This window comes from Falco biarmicus, chromosome 19 (genome assembly GCF_023638135.1).
Source record: "Falco biarmicus isolate bFalBia1 chromosome 19, bFalBia1.pri, whole genome shotgun sequence".
NCBI lineage: Eukaryota > Metazoa > Chordata > Aves > Falconiformes > Falconidae > Falco > Falco biarmicus.
Genome location: NC_079306.1, coordinates 2,467,943 through 2,487,646, shown reverse-complemented (window position 1 = coordinate 2,487,646; position 19,704 = coordinate 2,467,943). Strand labels below are relative to the sequence as shown.

The window sequence follows — 19,704 nt, the reverse complement described above, 5'->3', positions numbered from 1 at the left end:
CACCTTGGCCTCTTTTGAAAACAAAGATGTCAGAGATGCTCCTGCAGGTAACAGGTGCCAAACTCTGAATCTTGGAAACTTTTTGGGAATCCCACTGGCTGCCCATATCAATCACTGAGTACTGGAAGGCTCTTGTTAGTTTGGCCTGAATGCGAATGCCTCTGGAAAACTATAACCAAAGTGACTACTGACAGTGAGCACTTGCACAGACCTTATCGCTGCTATGGATGCTACAGAATTATACCCATCACTTCATACTCTTCTCACATACATCCATTTGGAGAAATACAGTGTCAGGCAGTGCAGGCAGAACGTGTAACAGCAGTGGACAAAATAAACAGGATGTGGTGATGCTGTGGTGAGGCCAGAACCTGGCCGGAGGAGGGAGATCCTTTCTAAATCACCTACTTGACTTTAAAAACTCTTCCTCAACTCTTTTAGCTGCTGCTTTAGATGTATCTTTAAAAATACAGCTATCCCTGGAACTGGAATGGTGGTACCAGGTGGCTTCAGGTGGGGAAAAGAGAAATGAGGACAAAAAGACTGTTGGTGTTTGCAGGCAGCTGCATGGCAGTGAGTTAAGCCAGGTCTGCTGGGCTTTGTAGCACACAAGGGACTGGAAGCTCAAGGTGCTCGGGAAACTGAGGCACTAGGTGGACTTAGGACAGAAAGGTGCCTCTCACAAGGAAATCAAGGGCAGTGAGAGGCTTTTAATGAAGACTTAGATCTTCTCTCTGTCTCACGCAGTGTCAGCACTTAGGTAAGTGACTGCATATGGAGTGTGCATGTATGGGGGCAGGAGAGAAATGCTAGTAGAGGTCATATGCCCACTGTGTTATATGAAGTAAAATTTAATGTGTGGGCAATCCAGAGAGAAGCGTGTTGTTTCTCAGCAGCTTCTCTGGCCTATGTGCTCCCTGTCATGGCACACAAGGCAAATGCGTGCTGCAGGGATCCTGTAGAGATCCAAAAAACTTTGATGGCCAGAGCTGCTTGGAGAAGTGCTGGGACATAGAACAAGGAACGTGACAAAGTTCTGGGCGGCCCTCCCTGTCAGAGCCACAGCAGGGGCTAATAATAAAGCTGGTTTGGTCTTACCCCTGTCCCTTCCCATCCCCACTCATGACTGTACACTGAGGGATTTAGAAGGGGAGTTTGCAACACCAATATGTTAATCCATTCTACCCCACTGGGAGTAGGTGCATGTAATCCCTGTTTTACAGGCAAATGATCTGAAGAACAGGGAGAAGTTGTTGTTTGGCTGATCATAGCATCAGAACGCAGAGCTGAGCTAGGGTGAGGACCCAGGAGGCCTGCACTTCCCTGGCTTACAGGCCAGTGCCCTGTTGTGAACAGGCAGAAGGGTTTGTCACTCGGATGTGTTGTGCTGCTGAAGTCCTGATTCCATGGGACAGGTTTTTTAATTTGCTGAGTGGCCGTATGTATCAGTTAGTTTTGATCAGAGCTAGTGGTTGTTCTGGGAAAAAGGCCTTGGATGCCTGAACGAAGGAGTTGTTCTGGAGGCCAGCACAGAAGGTGCCTCTGAGAAACATGTTTTTTAAGTGATAGACAGCATGAGACAGATAGACAGTGCAGTCTGTAAGAAAGCCCTATGTTTCTTGTGGCTATTGGGCAGGAGGTGATCTGCAGTAATTGTATACTTTAAGGTTTTTACTGGAAGTATGATTAATCCATTCACACAATGGAGCAATTTAATAAAACTGTGCATAGATTTCTCTCTCTCTACCCCCCCCATCCTTTTTTTTAAGAGCTGGAGGTGACATTTGAAAGGATAGTGGGATGTAGTTGAGGACCATAGCTAGTTTCCCTCCCCCTTCAAATAGATCCCACTCTCCTCCGTCTTTTTTTGAACCTTCTCTTGATTTCTGAGTCCTAGTAAATCCAGCTGCAAGACAACACGACCTAGTTCCCGGATTGAAGCAAAGGTGAGGTGTACTTCTGCAGACGTTTTTGTGTCTGAGTGTGGGCAGCAGCAGGAGGACAGGCTGATGATTCCCTGCCTGTCTGTCGGTGCTGGGATTCCCCTGCATGTGTGTTGTCAATGGGGCGCATGCAGATTTATGATTTTGTATAAGCCCAGTTTCATTATGTATTGGGAGCACAGGCTGTCTTTCTGTACTGCAGGCTGAGTCACTGCTGCCTCCCAGTGAATTTCGGTGATGATTATTGAGTGTGGGCAGATGCAGCCTACTCTTTGTAGCAGCTCGCTTGTATTTTTTTTAATGAAGTTTTAAAATTTTTGTATTGCTTTGACATCTTTTTCTTTGAGAAACTAATTTCTGCTGAGCTGAGTTTAGACACAAGAGCCACTTCATTACAGATGGTGTTTGCTGTATTTGAAAGACTGACCTCTTTGGGAGGCTTTAGGCATACGGTCTATTGGGAAATAGGATCCTGTCCTGCCTGTTTCCCCATGTCCAAAGCAAAACGAACAGGTGCTTTTAGCCCACTCTTACTACTGTGATTTGACCTTGGGAGGGAAAGGGGAGCGCATGGACAGAAAAAAAAATGAAGATCCAGAACACCGGGGGAATGCAGGGAGGAGGTGCTTGTGTTCTGCTTCCGTAAGTGGGTGCATTTAGTCCAACCTCAAAACTGCTTTCTCACTTTAAAATTACAGTAGCCCACAAGCCAGGGGGCTGCCCATCCCCATGTCTCCCCCACATCAGTTTCGAACCAAGGCTGGGAGTGCTATTCTTTGGCTTCATTTAAACAGGGACCTGGGGTTTGCAGAAGGAGCCCGCCTCGTTGGCGCTGGCTGGATGTACGTAAAACCCTCCGTGCTGTGTGCATTTCAGACGTGGACTTGCCAGCACATAGCTCCCTGAAACTGGGAAAGTGGTACTGGCAAAATTGTCAGCTTTCACACGTGATGTATCTGTGGGGCTTCAGCAGCCGAAGCAGCATGGCTTTGCTGTGCTGGTACAGCGAAGGCAGCTCTGCCCTCCTGCCTGATGCTGTGTCTGTATTGGAAAAACTGCGCTTCATCTGATAGAGCTGCTGCTTATGGGAACAAGCCCCTTAGATAATGAAACCGCTGGCCTGTAACAACTGAGGGTTGTACCAACATAATTATATGAATAAATGAACTCTTTAAGTGAGCAGCAGCACTGGTGAGCCTAGCTTCTTAACGATCAATGTCTTGGATGGGTTTTGTGCTAAGGATTGATCTCGAGATTCTCTCCTGCCACTAGCGGGAGCATTAACAGGTTCTCTTTTATCTGGTCACTTAACAGAAGGCTTTCTTTTGAGGTTTCAGCGGTTCTGTGAGAGTACCCCCACAGTGGCTGCTGAGTGGAAATGTTAGTTAGACAAGAGGTGCAGATGAATTACGTCAGCATGATTGTATAAGCCTTGATTTATTTATTTTATTTTATACCCACCCCACCCCCCAAGTATCCTGCTAACAACGTGTCCTGATCAAGCTGATCAATTCAACCTTGGCTGAGGAACCTTTGATACCGGCATGGCATGTGCCTGGAGTTAAAAACTTCCTGGAACTGAAACCTATAGCACTGCCATACCCTCTGCCTCCCTAAGCCACAGGCTGTTTCTTAAGCTTGTTCTCTGTGATAATTTTAGTTTGTATCCAATAGACTAGTAAAATGCAGAGTGATTTTTTTTTTTTTTTTTTTTTTTTTGAGAGAGAGAGGAAGCAGCTTTGTAACAACTTGTTCAGGAATAGTGTGGGTAGCTATTGCAGAGAGAAACCCTTGAGCAGTATCAGTAGCTAAAAGTAATCCAGGAAAATTTTCCATTGAGGGTGCAGGAGTGGAGGTGGGAGGAGAAGTTGCTACCTGCTGTGACCTCAAGCAAGCAATACTTTAATCAGGGGCTGAGACATAAATGGCTTTTTAACATTGAAAGTCCATTGTACATGGGATTGGCTTCAGGTGCCCATTATGAGCTTTTCAATATGTTCAACAAACAAAACTTTGAAATCAGAAATTCTGAGGGTGTTGGGAGATTTTTCTTTTCTGAACTGCAATTCTGATAATGTATATGAAATTACTAGGTCCCAAGATGGTGGTTGGACTACTTTCATTACATTTTCTTCTAGTACTGTAACATTACATGTTTTCCAGAAATAGCAGCTGGCTGTAAGACAGCATCACCCACTCTGCGGATAACTCACGGCCACTCGGTGCCAGGCGGGCAAGTTCTGTTTAATCCACGGTGTCTGGTAGCAGGCTGACACCAGCCAGTGTGTGACCCCTGCCTGTGGAACATGTAAATAGGACCGTGACAGCCTCAAGTTTGAGGCAAGGTAGGGAAAAATCCTAAAATCGGACCTAATGTGGCAGTTTGGGGTTTGCTTTGTAAATGCAGGTGCGTGTTGTGCAGTGATGCTGGCTCTTGCTGGCTGCCTGCAGCTGGGGTAGGCAGGAGGCTTCACAGGGTGCCCGGTGTTCGTTCTTCCACTCGGCTCCCTCCCTTGGGGGGGAGGGGGGGCTGCTGATGGAGAAACTGGTCGATGGAAGCATGGGCTTTTCAGCTGTAGCACAAGTTTGTGTTTCTTATTCTCTCCCTTTAAAGTCTCTTGTCAGCATCTTCTGAGCAGCAGTTCACGTTGCACGTTAAATGTGGTCGTGTAGTTAAAAGTACGTTAGTAGCCAAGTAAGGTAACAGGACCATGTGAAAACACAGCAAGGCAATGTGCTCTGTTTTAGGCAAGTTTTCCATTAAAATTGCCCTTCAGAGAAGCAGACTGATGTTACCTTACAGTGCTCCAGTGATTAAGGCTAACACAGTTTTGTTCACCTTTGCTCAAATTTAGGGCAGAATACATTTTGGGAGATCTTTGCTGAAACCAAAGGAACCGCTTGTCTGGTTTCCTCTTTAAAACTGAGGTTCCTTACAAACAGGCAGCAGGTCTGTCTATTGAGCTTCCTCTCAGCAGCTTTTTTTTCTTTTTTTTTTTTTTGTGTTTATTCCCTCACATCTTCAATAGTTTTTTTTATATTTGGGGGGAGGCCTCAAAATATTTATGGAAAGCTTCTTCTGTGTACAGAGATACTGAGTTTTGAATTAACTGTACATGACAGTATTTTTTTCTTATTAAAAATATACTTTATATTTTCTTATTAGCAGCAGTTTCCTGTCTTACAAGTACTTGGGAAACTGATATTGTTCTTCACAAGGAAGCAGGGAGGGATTGGTGTCTTTCTGGTGTTATTTTTTGAAGCTGCGAGGAGGGAAAAAGGCAGCCATCTGTCAAAGTATTTTTCACAGGTTCTGCAAAACCTGGAGAGACCATCTTTTTCGTTAGAGCAGTCCAATGGCAAACTGGGATAAAGGGCCTGTATCCATGACCAGGGCTGCTTTGTAATTAATAGTAAATGTGAAATGTGTTGGGCTCTGCAGCCTACACAAGGAGGAACTCTTGGATCTGATAATGACCTTTCTAACTTTACTTACATGACTTTGCTGTGTCCTAATTCCCACCATGAAAATACAGGTGATGCCTGTGTTGCAGCCTTGTTCAGGCAATTGAGTATTTTAGGTTAGCACAAAGTTTGTTTGTCTTGGGGTTTTTTAACATGCAGTTATTAGTGCAGGAGGGGCAATAACAGGTTTTGGAGCTCTTTGTGCTTGTTGCCTAACGGGGCGGTGGTGGTCTTTATATAGTGTATTTATATATTTTTGTATATTACATATTTTGTGGGATGTAAATGTCAGGACAGTTGGCCAGCAACTGATGTTATGAATGATGAGTGGAAGTGTTTGGACATAAGGTAGCTGGATTTAGAAGAGAACAGTTGAATAGAGAAAAAGGCTTTTAACTTTCCCATTAGAAATAGTCAGTGCTTGCTTCACCTTCAGCCCCGCAATAGAAAACGGATCGTACCAAGGAGGTTCTTGAAGCTCAGCTTCCATTATCTGGGCTTCACGTGTGCTCCCCACCTGAGCAGGACAGGCAGGTGACGGACTATACCTGACCCTGGGCACCAGGCAGCTGGTGCCCGTGCTGCTGCAGTCGCTGCCGCACTTGCCAGGAGGGTGGGCAGGACACGCTCGCTGTACGTACTCCCACCCACGTACTTCCTGCAAGCTCTTCAGCGTGGAGGCTGTTTCTCTTTTTTCGGGTATATGCCTTGCTGCAGGGCGCTGATCCAGAAGGGGTAGCCCTGGTTGCTGTTGCCATATTAATAATGATAATTGTTTTGGATTTCCAGTTTAAAGGGTAAGCAAATAAACATCTGCTGGGCTTAATATGTAGAGCTAGGCTGCTACAGCATCCACAAGCTGCCCAGTTTGTTGACACACATGCTTTAGTTCATGCCACCTCTCGCTGCTTTTCTCTGCTTCCCCTCCATTTCTCTGGCATCGGCGCATGTTCTATTTTTAAACTGTGCTGTGCTCTGTATTGCGGCATTTCTCTTCCTGAATTATTTATCGGTGTTTGGAGCTGAATGGAGTGTGCTACGTTTTTTCCACTGCTCATTACTGCCCACGTGTCTGTCTTGAGCCATTGACAGTTTTGGTTCATGACAAATCACGCCAGCCTGGGCTTGGAGAGGGGATGGAGGGGACGATGGGGCTTGGTCACAGCCTGTGCCAGTGCAGGATCGTTCAAATCTGTGTTTAATGTTCTCCTTGCTGGGGCAGACAGGGAGTGGATGGTTGCCATGATAACACATCCTCAGCTGAGCCACATTTGAATGGAAGGTCCCTTTTTAAAAAAGAAAAGAAAAGAAAATTTCTTTTTTACTGCCTGGAGACTGACTTCAGCCTGGGAGGAAGAAACCTCCGTGCATGTGTGTGTGCATGCACATGCAGAGGAGAAGACAACGTCAGAGGCTGTGGGCATGGCTGAGGTTGACTCAAAGCTCCTTGGGGGGGGGTGGTGTTTAATTTCTAGTTAGTATAAAATTGTCATTTCTTTTAAATTTAAAACCCTTCTCTGTTCCTCCCTGCCACGTCCAGTGCAGGCACCGTTATCCATCAGAGATGGCAGCACATCCTTTAAAAGGAATGGGTGGGCAAGATGTTTCATCTCAGAAAGGTTTTTCCAGCTATTCACTGAACTTCATTTGCCCCTTCCCCTTTCTTCCTTAAGAGCGTCTCAGTATTTATATTTTCTCCTGCCATCTCTGTCTTTTTTTTTTTTTTTTTTTTTTCCCCTCCCGTCTTCTTCTGGCTCTCCTGTATTCTTTTGCCTTTGTTTTGTCCCTCTGAGATGATGGATTTAGCTGCTCTGCATCCCTGCTGCTTCTGGACTTGCTTCCTGATGGAGCTGGGGAGACTGCTGTCCCTCCAGCCGCCAGGAGGAGGGAAACTGGCCGGAGGGAAGAGCTGCCGCCTGGCTTTCCTGCTCGGGGAGGTGCCAGGGAGAGCAGGGACAGCAGCTCTGCCTGCCTCCCCTTGCAGAGGTGGTCCAGAAATGTCTGCAAGTCGAAAATTCACCCGGTGCCATGCTCAGCTCACGCTGGGATGTCTTGCTGGCATGGAGCAAGTGTGTGCTTTCCTGTGTGCTGACTCATTCGGGACATGAGGATTACTGTGTCTTTATGTCCTTGGCACAGAGTGGGGGGAGAGCTGAAGGGGGATAGAATTTAGGGGGTGAGGTGGTCCCAGGAACAGTTGAGCAAGGGACTGGGCAGTGGACGTTTTTAAATGCTGAAGTGCAGCAGGTGCAGCTGCTATGAGCACTGTGGCTTTGAGCGCGCTGTGAAAGTGCAGCTGTGATTACTGCTAAGCTAAATGCTTTAGTCCAACGAAACACAAATCTAGGGCAGTGTGCTTTTTTTTTCTACTAGGCTCCGAAGTGAAGTACTAATTCTCCTTACAATCTAATTTCCAAATTCTTCTCTTTTAGGCCAAGTAAGCTTCTTAAAGCATTCTTGTATCATTTCTCTTCATTTCGGGAGCTCCCCCCCTGTCCTCACATTGGTTTTGGGTCCCGGGTGTGTAAGAGTAGCAGGTGCCTTTACTTTGTGTCATGCAACACTTGGAGTGACACTGATTCCCAGCAGCAGGGTGAGCTGAGGACAGGGTGGGACAGGGCTTGACTCTTGGGTCTTGCTTCTTTGGGCATAAGCCAAATTTGTCTCTTTTCTGGTAGTAGAAGCCATTCAAAGTTCCTGATGGCCTGGGTTTCTCTGCCCTCCTCAGAATTTCATCCACCTCAACAACTCTTGACTTTTGAAAGTGGAGTCTTCACTGTGCAGGTACTATTTTATTTTTTTTCCTTCAATCTACCCTTTGTCTGTTTGCTGTGGCCTCTTCTGAGGAGACCTTGGGCCAGGTAAGAAAAACATGCTAATTGTAGGACTTGCATGGAGAGATCTTTCAGGTGGTCATGGTCTTGATGAGGAATCCTGGCTGTTCTCCCTCTTTTCTATTTGTGTTCCCAATGGAAAAGGATGAGTAAGACCAGACTATCCTCCCTTCAGCCCCAGCTGTGGGGATTCTGCTGGTCTCCTGCTTTCAGCTTTTCCATGGGTGCCTGCTCTCATTCTGGATGTTCATGGGGCTTTTTCTCTGGGGACATGTTAGGGTAGGTAGCTCCCAGCAGCATGGTGCTGCAGTTCTCATCCTTCCTGCTTCCTGATGCCAAGCACAAAGAAGTCTTTCTGCTGCATGTGCACTCCTGCAAAACAAAACGAGCCTGTGGCCTGGAGAACTGAAGAGAGATTTTTGACTTGCCATGTGTGGTGGTTATTATTAAGAGTGTTCCTTAGCTCAGATACTTGGCGTATACCTGGCAGCACCCTGAAGTTGAGTCACATTAGGCAGCAAAATCTCCCCTGCAGTCTGCAGGCTCATGATGTCCTTGGACGTGTATTCTCTCTGGAGAGTGTGTTTCTACCTGTGCACTTTAGTAATTAACAATAGCTTGCAGCCTGCTGCAGGATGCAGTGAGCAAGGTCAGTTCCAGCCCAAAGAACAGGCCATGATGGAGTTCTCTAGCTGCTTGAGGATTGCTTTCTCTTCCTCATCCCCAGAGATGCTATGGTAGCTGAGGCCAGCAGAAGTGAGAGCCTTGGTGTTTGACATGCTTGCAACAAGGAGTCTGTCCCAGATTCGTGTTTGCATTTCTCCCCCTTTTCTAAGAGGAGAGGCGAGTTTTCTGGTTCGGGTGGATAAATTAATGCATGTAAGTCTATTGGTAACGCTCTTCTGTCTTTCCAGCCACTGTAGATGTCTGCTGCAGGCTGCCTGGTATGTGCCTGTCACGTGGGGGAGCCCAGTCCAGGGCCGGTGATGGGGGTTTGTTTGTACCGGTGCCGTTCCACCAGTTTGAAGTCGCAAGTGTTGACTTCTTTTTTTCTCCCCTTCTGATGGGATTATATCCACTACGGAATTGACATGTCTTCTCTCAACAGAAGCTGGGCTGGGCAAATTAGAGCCTAGGCTCATTTGATACATCTGCCAGGGAAGGAGGAAATGTGTCTTGTCGCTTTTTTTCTTTGTTTGCTCTGCGATACCACTGTGTTAGGCCTAGGCAGCTTCCTTGCAGGCTGGGTGCACAGACAATACCTAGAGCTGCTGCATCTTTCCTGTGCCCCGCTTTCACTGACCTAGTTTCATTGTGTGCGTGCACACATGCGTGATGCCTAAGCGAATGGCTCTCAGGTGTGAAAGGCAGGAGCCCTCTCTGTAGAGCTTTGTCCAGGCTGCTGGTGGGGCTGACTCACTCCTCTTCCTCCTCCTCCCCCTGCCCAGGATTTACTGTCTACCCATCTAAGGAGAAAGATGCAGCTTAGGAAATCCTCTCATGTGTGCTCCCCGAAGATGAAATGCTGCCGACTCATAGTGATAATGGGCAGTGGTTTTTGAAAGAGCTGGACAAGCCTGCAGGAGGTGGCATCTATGCTGTTTAGGGCAGGTGCTTGTGTCCTAGGGCTGGAAGGTTTTCTCACTAGAAATCTGTCCTTGCTGAGCCACCTGCCAGGCATCTAAGTGCTAGAGACCAGGTTTGCAGGCTCAGGTTATGGAATATCTTTTCCTTCTGCTATAATGTTAGTGTTAAGAACTGACAGTGATGTTTCGACAGAGGGTCCTAAACTGATTGTATGTTCTTGCTTGCTTAACGTGCTCTGCCAGCCAGGCATCTGAAAATGGGAAGATCTGGTAAAAGGGAAGAGCAGCATCTAAACTTCCCTCCTTTTATAGTACTTATCTTGCCACTGCAGGGCTCTGGAGTAGAGGGCACCAGCAACTGTCCTTAAGGATCCTGAGTTGAAATGCAGCAGACTACAGAGGCTCCTTAGCAAAATAAAGCTCTGCGTGTTTCACTAGGTGTTGTGGAGATTTTAAGGTGCTCTCTGTGTGGAGCAAAGATCCTTGACCTGGGCAAGGCATGCTGGAGCACTGCTCCTGGACCTGAACTCCTCTGTCTCTTTCTGTTGCTTCTTCATTTGCAAAGTAGCTGCCAGAGCTTCTTCAGGGCGCACAACTCCAGGTTTGAAACTCCAGGGGCCTGCCTGGGTGCCAGGAAAAAACAAACCCAAAATAGATGGAAAAACCCTTATGCCGAGTTGTTAACCTAATCTCTATGAGATAATCTTGTAGCTTTGCTGAGTTCAGCTGCTGCATGTGCTCGGAGTGAGTCCCTGCTTTCTGCCAGGGGGACGTGAATGCCCAGGCTGACTTTGCTGAGCAATCTGTGGAGCTGTTGCGAACGCAGTCACTTGCCACCTCTCGGGGGTCTCTGTGCAGTGGACTGAGAAACTGTCATAGCAGAGCCCATGAGCTCAGCTCAAGGCCCTCATCCTACATGTTTGCTCTGCTCTGACAGTAGTGACTGTTTCTCAGAGAGCTTGGGAGATCATGCTGCAGTTTCCTTGGGCAGGCCTTCATTTTAAAAGTTATCTGCAGAATGGGGAGGGGAGAACTTGAAGTGGCCAGAAATTGGAGGCATAAAAGGAACTTGCAAGGAAGGCAGATCCAGTTCACCTTCTGATGGGGAAGTTTCACGTAACATCCATGAAGCCTTTGCATTCAGCCAATGTGGGGGTCAATTAATTGTGGCCCTCCACTTGAAAACACTGGCATAGCGTTGCAAGTGGCATTCATCTTGTTACTCCCTACCTGTCATTCCTTTCTCTCCAGTTCTTTAGCCATGGGACCCCCTCCTCAAATCAGTACTGGTGCAGACAGAAGCAAGGAGCTGTTTATTGCTGCCAGGATCACAGCAGCCTCAGCAGGGAGAGGAGGACAGCTGGCCAGGAGCATTCACCTGCTTTCTGCATGGGGAAGACATTCTTGATTCAGAAGGCTTTGAAGCAGGTTAAGACAGAAGCCCGTGCATACGTTTAAGTCCTTTGCAGAGCAGGGCTGCTTTACAAACTTGAACCTCAGTTTGTCATGGAGCTGAAACGTATCCGGTTTCTGTTGTCTGTCTCCTAGCTTTAAAACCTTTATTGGACCGCTTCTTTTGCGTTAGCAATGGATCATTTAGAAGAAACTGCATTAACTTGGCAAAAGTGGTAAATCCAAGTCCTGAAGAGGCTTTACAAGCACAGCACTACGCTATTCGCAATGGATGCGGTCAAAGCTGTGTTTCTCAACCTTTTCGCAACTGTCTCCCTTCAGCCTTTCCATCTCCTTGAGGCCAACGTTTACCCTGCCTTCTCATCTTCACCTCCTTTCTCTTCAAAGTTTTTGTCTGCAGACAGCTGCTCTGTAAGCCCTGCTGCCCCTTGCTCTGCTGCCAGCCCCAGCACTGCCAGAGCTCAGCCTGAGCAAGGAGCCTCCTCAAGAGCAGCTGCTGACTGAGCTGATCATGTTTGAAGTCAGCACTGGCCCCGCAAGAGTGTGTTCTCTTCAATTCTGGCTGCACCTTGCCTGGGATGGGCTCCTGCCCAGCAGGAACCATGGGCGCTGAAGGAGAGTGAAGCTTGCCTGCTGTTCACCAGCATTTAGAGTTGTAGTTGGAAGATCTCTGTAATCCAACAAGAAGCAACTTCTGAGCCTGGTGAGGGACAGGATGTGCTTGTGATCGATCACGGAGGCTGCCTGTGCATGAAGCTCAGCCAGGCTGCCTTGGGCGCTTCAGAGAAAGCTTTAGGATATGGAGAGGAGACTTTGTCACAGGCTGTGTGCCTGTAGAGTTGCCAGGTCTGGGATGGAAAACACCCTTCTGGGGAAAATTTAAGCAGTTGAGAGGTTTAAAACTTCTCTGAGGCCATTTGCATTTCTTGTTTCCTGTCTCTGTATTTAATCGCTAATAAATGAGCAAGAAAAAAAATAACCAAATTGAAATGAAATCATAAACGAACTGACCCCTTGGAAACATGACAGCAACAATGACAGGAGCGAAACAAGGCTGCCTGTGACCTACCTTGGCATTTGTAGGGCATTCCACAGAGTGTAGTCCATGCACTTGAATTCTTCTGGAAGATGCTGATGTTTACTGTGGTATCTCATCTTTGCTTCTACATTTACTTTGTGTTGCTCCAGTGCCTGGCAGGGGAAGGATGCTGTGTCTTTAAAGCCTTCTCAGGGCTGTGCAGAGGCAGTTCCATTGAAGTATTTGAATGAGAGCAGGAGGGGGGGTGTGCATGTGGCTATTGGCAGAGCTTTCTATGACATCCCTCTGAACAGCTGGGCTCTGCTTTGCTTCAGAGCCGCTTGTCAGAGCAATTAGCTTGCTGTAGCAGCAGCAAAGATCTCTAGCATTTTATTCAGGGTTGAGAGCTGGCGGTGCCTTTTAAGAAGCAATATTATCTTGGCAAAATTCCTCTTGAACTGGTTGTGGCAATGAAGTCTCCATTGAAATCGGGAAACAGATGACCTGCTGAGAGTGCAAAACCACCACGGTGAGTTTATTTTTAGAATAAGTCTTCAATTATTTTGGGCTTGAGAAAGATTGACCAGAGACTTTTCTTTTCCTTTCCCTATACCCCCACTATGCAAAATACAGTATAGGTATAAATGCGAGCGAGTGTTTCAGGGATGGGGACCTGACATCATTCCTCTCTGGTAAGTGACAGGATTTCTGCTGCTTGATGGGGTTAATTTAAAATGGTGCTCTACTAAAATGAATATGTTGCTCTGTGATCTCATTCAAGACATGAAAGTGTGAGATGAGCTTTCTCCTTCCTCTTTTTGTGATGCCGGGGATGCACCTAAGGGAGACAGGGGAATCCCCGATAAGCATACTGTACTCTTCCATGTCATTAAGGAGTTCCCCGTGACAGTCTCATGGGTCCTCCTTGTGTCTTTGCTTGGTGTTTATGCAGCTTGGTCCTTATGCAGCTTGGTCCTGGGTAGTTTCTGTTTATTTTGCAAATACAAAATACTCCCTGCTTTTCTGTTGGGTTATGCATTAAAGGGTATACTTGTTTGAAGCTGGCTAGTTGATGAGAAATGTTGACTAGCTAATTGGCTATGTGCCATGTGATGTTTTCAGGTTAGCTTATGCAGTTTGGCATTCCATAGAGCTATGTTAACCCCATTTTTTAATTATTCTAAACTTATCACTGAATTGGGTTTGGTTTTAATGGAATCGGGACTTTGGATTGCCTTTACCTCCTTCTCACACACATTCATCATCCAGTCTTGCCTAAAAAACAAGGTACTGGAACTGATGCTCCCTTCATTTGAGGTTTAGTGCTAGGAGCTGTTAATCTTGGGTTTGAGGTGTTAGCTGGTTGCTGCAGGATCTTCATTCAGGTGCATTGGACCTGGTTCCCTTCCCCTTCATGTCTTTAAAATGCTTATTTAAACTGGAAGCATCACCTGTGTCTTGAGGCTCTGTAAACAGCAGCCACAGCTGCTGCAGTGAACGGTGAGCACTTCAGCAGGTGAAGGCTGAGTTCGTCTTGCTGAAAGCTGTGGGAAAGTGGGGAGGGGGATACCATACCCACTTCAGACTGCCCCTTCACTGCCCAAGTCCAACTTTTGCAGCTGGCAGCCAAAAGATGAAGTTGGTGCATTTTTTTTTTTTTTTTCCTTTCAATCATCATTCCCTGCCTTGGTCAATGGTCAAATCAGTTTCTGGATCCCACCTGGAAAACAGCCACAGTGTCTTGTATTTGCTGTGTGCCCCTTTGGCTACTTAGTGTGTCAAGTGGCTCGGTGTCTTCTGCCAGCATGGTGAGAAGCAGGAACATCAGCTCTAAAACAGAAAGAGGGATATAGATAGCAGCCCTACTTTTTGCCTTCCTTTCAGGGAGGTTTGCCAGGAGCTGGAATGCTTTGGGTCTGATTAGTAAAGTTTGAGGAATTGCTTTGCCAGCTCAGGTCAGCTCAGGAATGGTAAGCTGGACTGGGGAATACCTTGCTCCCTCAGCCAGCTTTTTAATGTTTGTGCTCATGCTTCGACTGGCACCAGCACAGCGCAAGCGAAATGTGCCAGCAAGAGGGTAAAAGCTGTTCTTAATGTGCTTTTTTCCTGAGCCTGGTTGCTACCTCTGTATCTGCCGTGTCTCCTCCCTGATGTGTTATTTCGTTACGGATGGGTTGAGGTGGAAGGAATTCTGCTCGGGGGGCTCTGAAAGAATTAAGATGTTTGTTGGTGGGAACTGTGCCAGGGTTTTCCTCTGAGCCATGGAAGGGTTAACAAAAGTTCCTGTTCAATGCTGTCCTATTGCATCTTGACACTGTAGAAAGTAGGTGGATAATTCCTTGCTAGCTTTTCAGGAAACCCCTGTGGTGGACAGCCCTCATTAATTGTTGCTGGGAAACTGCTTTGACGTCACAGAGCAGTTCCCTGGTCTTTGGATGAATACAGGAATAGCTCGTGATGGGGAAGGGAAAACTGATGTGAAATGGAGAAGGGAACTCTCTGACGGAGAGGTTCTCATCTCGGGTTTATCTTTTCTTTCTCCCACCATTCTGCTTAGGGACCCTCAGAGGAACTGTCCACAAAAATTTCCAGCGCTGTGTTTGGACCGAACTTAAGCCCTTCTTTCTCAAGAACCGTTTATAGTGATGGCTTCTGTGATCCTTTCGCTTCTTAACTATTGGCTGGTTTGGTGTTTTTTCTCCCCTAGATTTTGTAAGCAAGGGGTGAGAGGGTTCTCACTTGGCTTCTGCAGCCCCTAAAATAAAAGGGAAAGAGAACAGCATTGCTGTTCTGTTGGTTTGGTTTTAATGTCAAACAAATAATAACCTTTTAGACCAACAGAGGGGAGAGCAGGAGGACTGAAGATGGCTGCTCTTGCTGTGAACTTCAGGCTAAGAGAACTTTTAAGCCTGACCTGTTTAAACCCATTTTCTTTAGTATCATTTGAACTCCCCTTCTTTGCAAGCCCTCCAGTGGGTTTTGTGCAATAGGTTCCTTTCTCCTACTGTTGTCCTGTCTGTCCAACCTGTCAGCTTCTTGGAGGCATGTAGAGCTGTGGGCATCTAAACTGTAGCAGGAATTCTCTGCATCTCCTTTTCCATGCCTGCAAAATAGGTGTAAGCAAAGTTTACCCATCCAGTTCAAGTGCTTAAGAGATTTTTGTACCCAGAAGTGCTGTAAAGCGGCAAAGAATGTACTGGGCTGCTGGTCGAGCCAGCAAGGGCACCAAGGGGCTTGAAGTGCAAGTGAGCTGGCTTGCAGAGAGCTGATATCAAGGTGCCTTAGTGATGAGACAGACAATGCACCACTGTTGATGCTGAACAGGCACTGCAAACAGAACTCCATTCTCCTTTGCTTGTCAGGTTTCTTGAGCATAAAAGCTATTCCAATGCACGGTGCCATAACAGTCAATAACAGATGCATTATTTTAAATTGATTTCTAATGATTTGTCGTGGTTGCTCACTTGCATCTTCATGTGATACCTCCATCCACACACCATTTCCTCCTCGGGATGCATATAAAAAGGAAACATGCATCAAAAGTCAAGCAGTAAGCCTAGTCGGGGTGGGGAGGAGGCTTTCAGCGGGATCTGGGATCTTTACAGCCTCTGGCTTTGGTGCTGAACTGCATTATCTTCCCCAGGAGATCTCCAGCATGCCTGAATCCAATGATTGCCTTCTTTCTGTCATCAACTTTTCACAGCAGAAATGAGATGGGAGCTCTGATCTTGCATAGCATGTAGGTTGCTTTGGGAGCAAAACAAAAGGACCTGAATATGCAGGCAGTCAAGCTGGATTCTCTGAACACATCGGTCAACTCTACGTGGAAGTTTCCTGTCAGGCATATGGCAACTCTTCCTGCTGCTTCTACGCTCAATCAGCAGTTTTCATGTATAGGGGAGAAAAAGCAACACAGTCTTCCTTTGTCATTTTGCTGGTTTCCTTTGGTTGTGAGCCCCCGAATCCCACAGCTGACTCGTGATGGCAGCTGACTGGATGGTGCAGTGGATGTTGCCACCTTTATATTCCTGGCAAACGAACAGAATCTGTTACTTCACTGACATGTCGTTCATCCCCTCCATGTTGGTTCATGTGGCAAGGATGTTTCCATGTATGACACCTGGGGGTGGCAGGACATGCTGGGTATGCTGGGATACCCTCTTAATTGTAGTAGGCATCCTTCCTTGGTTTGATACTTACTCCCATTCTGAAGGATCAGGGCTCAGTTAGGAATGGAAGTTACCTCATTTGCTACTGAAATTCAGCCACCTCTGATGTGAAAGCTACCAATTTAAGTCCCACAAAAAGAACAATATGGCCTTTGGGGCAAGAAGCAAAGACCTGTCTTGAGTGGGAATATCTGCAGTCTGGAGGGGGAAGGAAATTAATTGGTCTGCTTTGAATTTTTATATGCAGAGACAAGTGCAAATGTTCTACTATGAGCTTTTCTTTCCTTCTACAAGAGGCTGGATCTCAACACAACAGGCACCAGCTTAAAAACTACAGAATCTCCTGCAGAGCACGTGGAGTCATTGGGTAGGTAGCTGGGCATATTTGTTTCAGGCATTGGTTCAACAGCATCTTCTGTTTTCTTCCCTTGCAAGGAAGAACAAACACCTCTTCCACTCCTAAAAGGAATTCTGCCTTGCATGTGCTGCCCAGGGCACTGCATTGCTTAACTTTTAAGATCTGATGAAGTTTCTGTCTTAGGCCCAGATGTCGTTCTTCCCATCCTGTATGAGGAGGGCCTTGTTCTTGTGTTGATGATGAAATGAAAAGTAATCATGACTTGAGTTGAAGTGGTGTTTTCCCGATTGTCTGGTGCAGTGGAACTCACATGGTGGAACCCTCCTCCTGCCTGGAGTCCGTCTGTGTGGCAGGCAATTACCTCTGCTGTGTGCTCCCTTCACAACAGCTGCTCTGCCTCGTGTCTTTTCATTTAAGTGGTGCTTTTTGTTTTATCTTCTGCTGAAATACTAATTTTCAGTGAAAACTATTCCATTGTGTCTAGGCAAGATGTGTTGTTTTAATAGCAATTCTCAGACTGCAGTAATGTAGATGTTTACCCATCCCCAGGGTGCTGTGGTCCCAAAGGCTTTGACTAGGGAGGCCCTGCTGCATTGCTGTCGCTACCATGCCTGCCTAGGGGCTGCGGTGCTGGTGTTCCTTGGATGAACCAAGATCCTTAGATAGAGCAGGTAGTTCACAAAGGTGAGGGAAGATAACCTGCCCCAAGGAGGTGGCAGTCTGCTCGTGAGAACGCGTGCGGTTTGTCAAATGTCTTCAACATTGACTCATCCTTCCCAAGGCAGTGCTGGAAAGGCCCCAGTACGAGGTACTACAGCGGTACTACAGCGCGTGTCCTGCCCGCCGCCTTCCAAGGGGCTGGACTTGCTGTTACAGTAGAGGTCTGGATGGAAACCCTGAGCTGCATTCAGGAGGAAATGGCAAGCTGTTAATGCTGTTGGTTTTGAAGCCCATGGGCAAACCATGCTGTATCTTTTTTATTCTCTCTTCCCTCAGATGCCAGCACACCTTTATTGTTCTGGCATGTTTGACTCCTGTGTATCACATGAAGATGACTTTGGCAGTCATGGCACCACTTGTGTCACACTCTTGGAGTACGGTGATAGCGTTGACGCCTATCCTGATTTCAGTGCTTGTGTTGATTGAGGGAGGTAACAAATTAACTGATTCCCACCCCCCCTCCCCAAAATTGTCTTGTGGTTTGACATGTTCTACATAATGAAGTCCACACACGTACCACATAACTGAGTACTGCTGCCGTGGTGGTAATTCAAATGTTTGCTGTAAACGGCACAACAGTCAGTAGGTTGTTAACAGGGCTGACTGCACCTGTACTAGTGAACAGCCTTTTTAAAAGTATGTAAAATGAAGAAGAGCTCTAGGATTACATTGCTTACTCAGGCTCCAGTTCCTACACTGAGCCAGAGATGCAGAGGCACACCGTGGCCACTACAGCTAGGCCGTTGCAGACACTGGCCTCTTCCTAGGGGTTATGGTTGGTGGAACGGGCCCGGTAGCCCCTGAGCTTAAGCCCCTCAAACCCCAAGTGGGCAGCGGCTGAGAGGTGCAGAGACGGGTCCCTCTGAAAGGGTTCTTGTAGCAGCCCTGCCATACAGCACGGGTGTTGGTGAACACAAGGAGAGCCACTAGCGCCTTAAGCTGCGGCAGGCATTTGCCCAGCAAATGTGAAGTAGAGCTTGATATGGTGGCTTTCCTCAGTGGTGGATGAAGGCGGTTTAACTGATGTTGTCTTACCCTCCTTGGAATTCTTTGGAAGGAACATGTTGGAGGCCTCCTGATGCTGCGCAGAATTAACTTAGAGGGCTTTCTATCTCACCTGCATTTCCTGTCTCCTTGTTCATGTACGGTGATTTCCCCTCTTTCCACCTGAAGTCGAGCCCTTCTATCAGCATCATAATTTCACCTCTTTGATGTAATGTGGGGGTGGAGATTAAGATTTGAAGCAATGACTAAGCACTGGGAGCCTATGCACTGTGCAGTCAAATACAGCTGGCCTTCTGTTGGGGGGGGCGGGTTTGCTAGGTTTTGTAGGAACTGTACGGTAGTGAGAAATTCAATCCCTGTCTTCAGCTGCTAATAAAAAAAAAGCAATGGAGAGAATTCAGGAGAGGTTGCTTCGTTGGCTGAGACAGTTGCAGCTTATGAGTGTTTCTGAGTAAGGTTTCAGGACTTTGTCACTGAACTGGGTGCTTGTTCTAGCTAGAGCTGTTGCTTCTGATAGGGAGCTGGTTTCTCCAACAGGAGGAAAGGGGAGCATGCTCGAAAGGCTTTTTACCTGTTTATTCTCAAGATGAAGCTGCAGACTTTTTATGAGATGCTGAGGATGCCCCAGTCAGCAGTGTGGCTGCAGGCAGCTTACGTTTTGCAGAGCAGATTGGGAGCCCGAACGGAGCCTGGGAGGAAGATGTTTCAGGAGCTACATGGCCTTTGTTGGTCCTACTAGCAAAGCCTTTCACTACAGCCTCTTGTTGATTCTGGTAGGTGTCCTTTAATATAGCAAAAATTTTACCAGCTGCTATGCCCTGGCAGAAAAGGAGAAGACAAAAGCCTCTCTGAAGATCCCTCAGTATAGAGAGAGAACACTGTGCTGCCTGACTTAGTAGAACTGAGGAGGCTTTAATGCCTTGAATTTGCAACACCCTCTCCACCTCACCGCCTCCGCTTTTTCCTGTGAAAACCTTTTTCCACAGCAGACGCTGTGCTCTGGAAGGGGAGCGAGGAGGGGGAATCTAAATCACCCCCCAAACTTGTCTGGTTGCTCCTAGTGATAGAGCCTGTTGCCATGGAACTGTGATTCCCATTGGTTGACCTGGAAGCCAATGAGCAAATTGTTCGTGAGAACATCATCATTTAACCTTGCAGGAGGTACTTAATCAGTGATATATGATGCTAATACT

The 19,704-nt window shown here is 46.9% G+C and overlaps 1 protein-coding gene across 15 annotated transcripts in view; it reads left to right on the top strand.

Moving 5' to 3' along the window:
• R3HDM2 (R3H domain containing 2) overlaps window positions 1-19,704 on the top strand; it is a 61,591-nt gene that overhangs the window by 10,292 nt on the left and 31,595 nt on the right. For 9 of the 15 annotated variants that reach the window (XM_056322020.1, XR_008819028.1, XM_056322021.1 and 6 more), the window contains one exon: window positions 16,676-16,795. The exons of 3 other annotated variants lie outside the window; for them this stretch is intronic. In XM_056322020.1, coding sequence (XP_056177995.1) covers window positions 16,698-16,795 — 98 coding nt within the window. In that variant the 5' untranslated portion in view covers window positions 16,676-16,697. Of the gene's footprint in view, window positions 1-6,080; window positions 6,206-10,685; window positions 12,789-12,892; window positions 12,952-16,675; window positions 16,796-19,704 lie in introns of those variants that run through there. 3 more of the 15 variants (XM_056322017.1, XM_056322010.1, XM_056322019.1) reach the window with 3 other exon arrangements.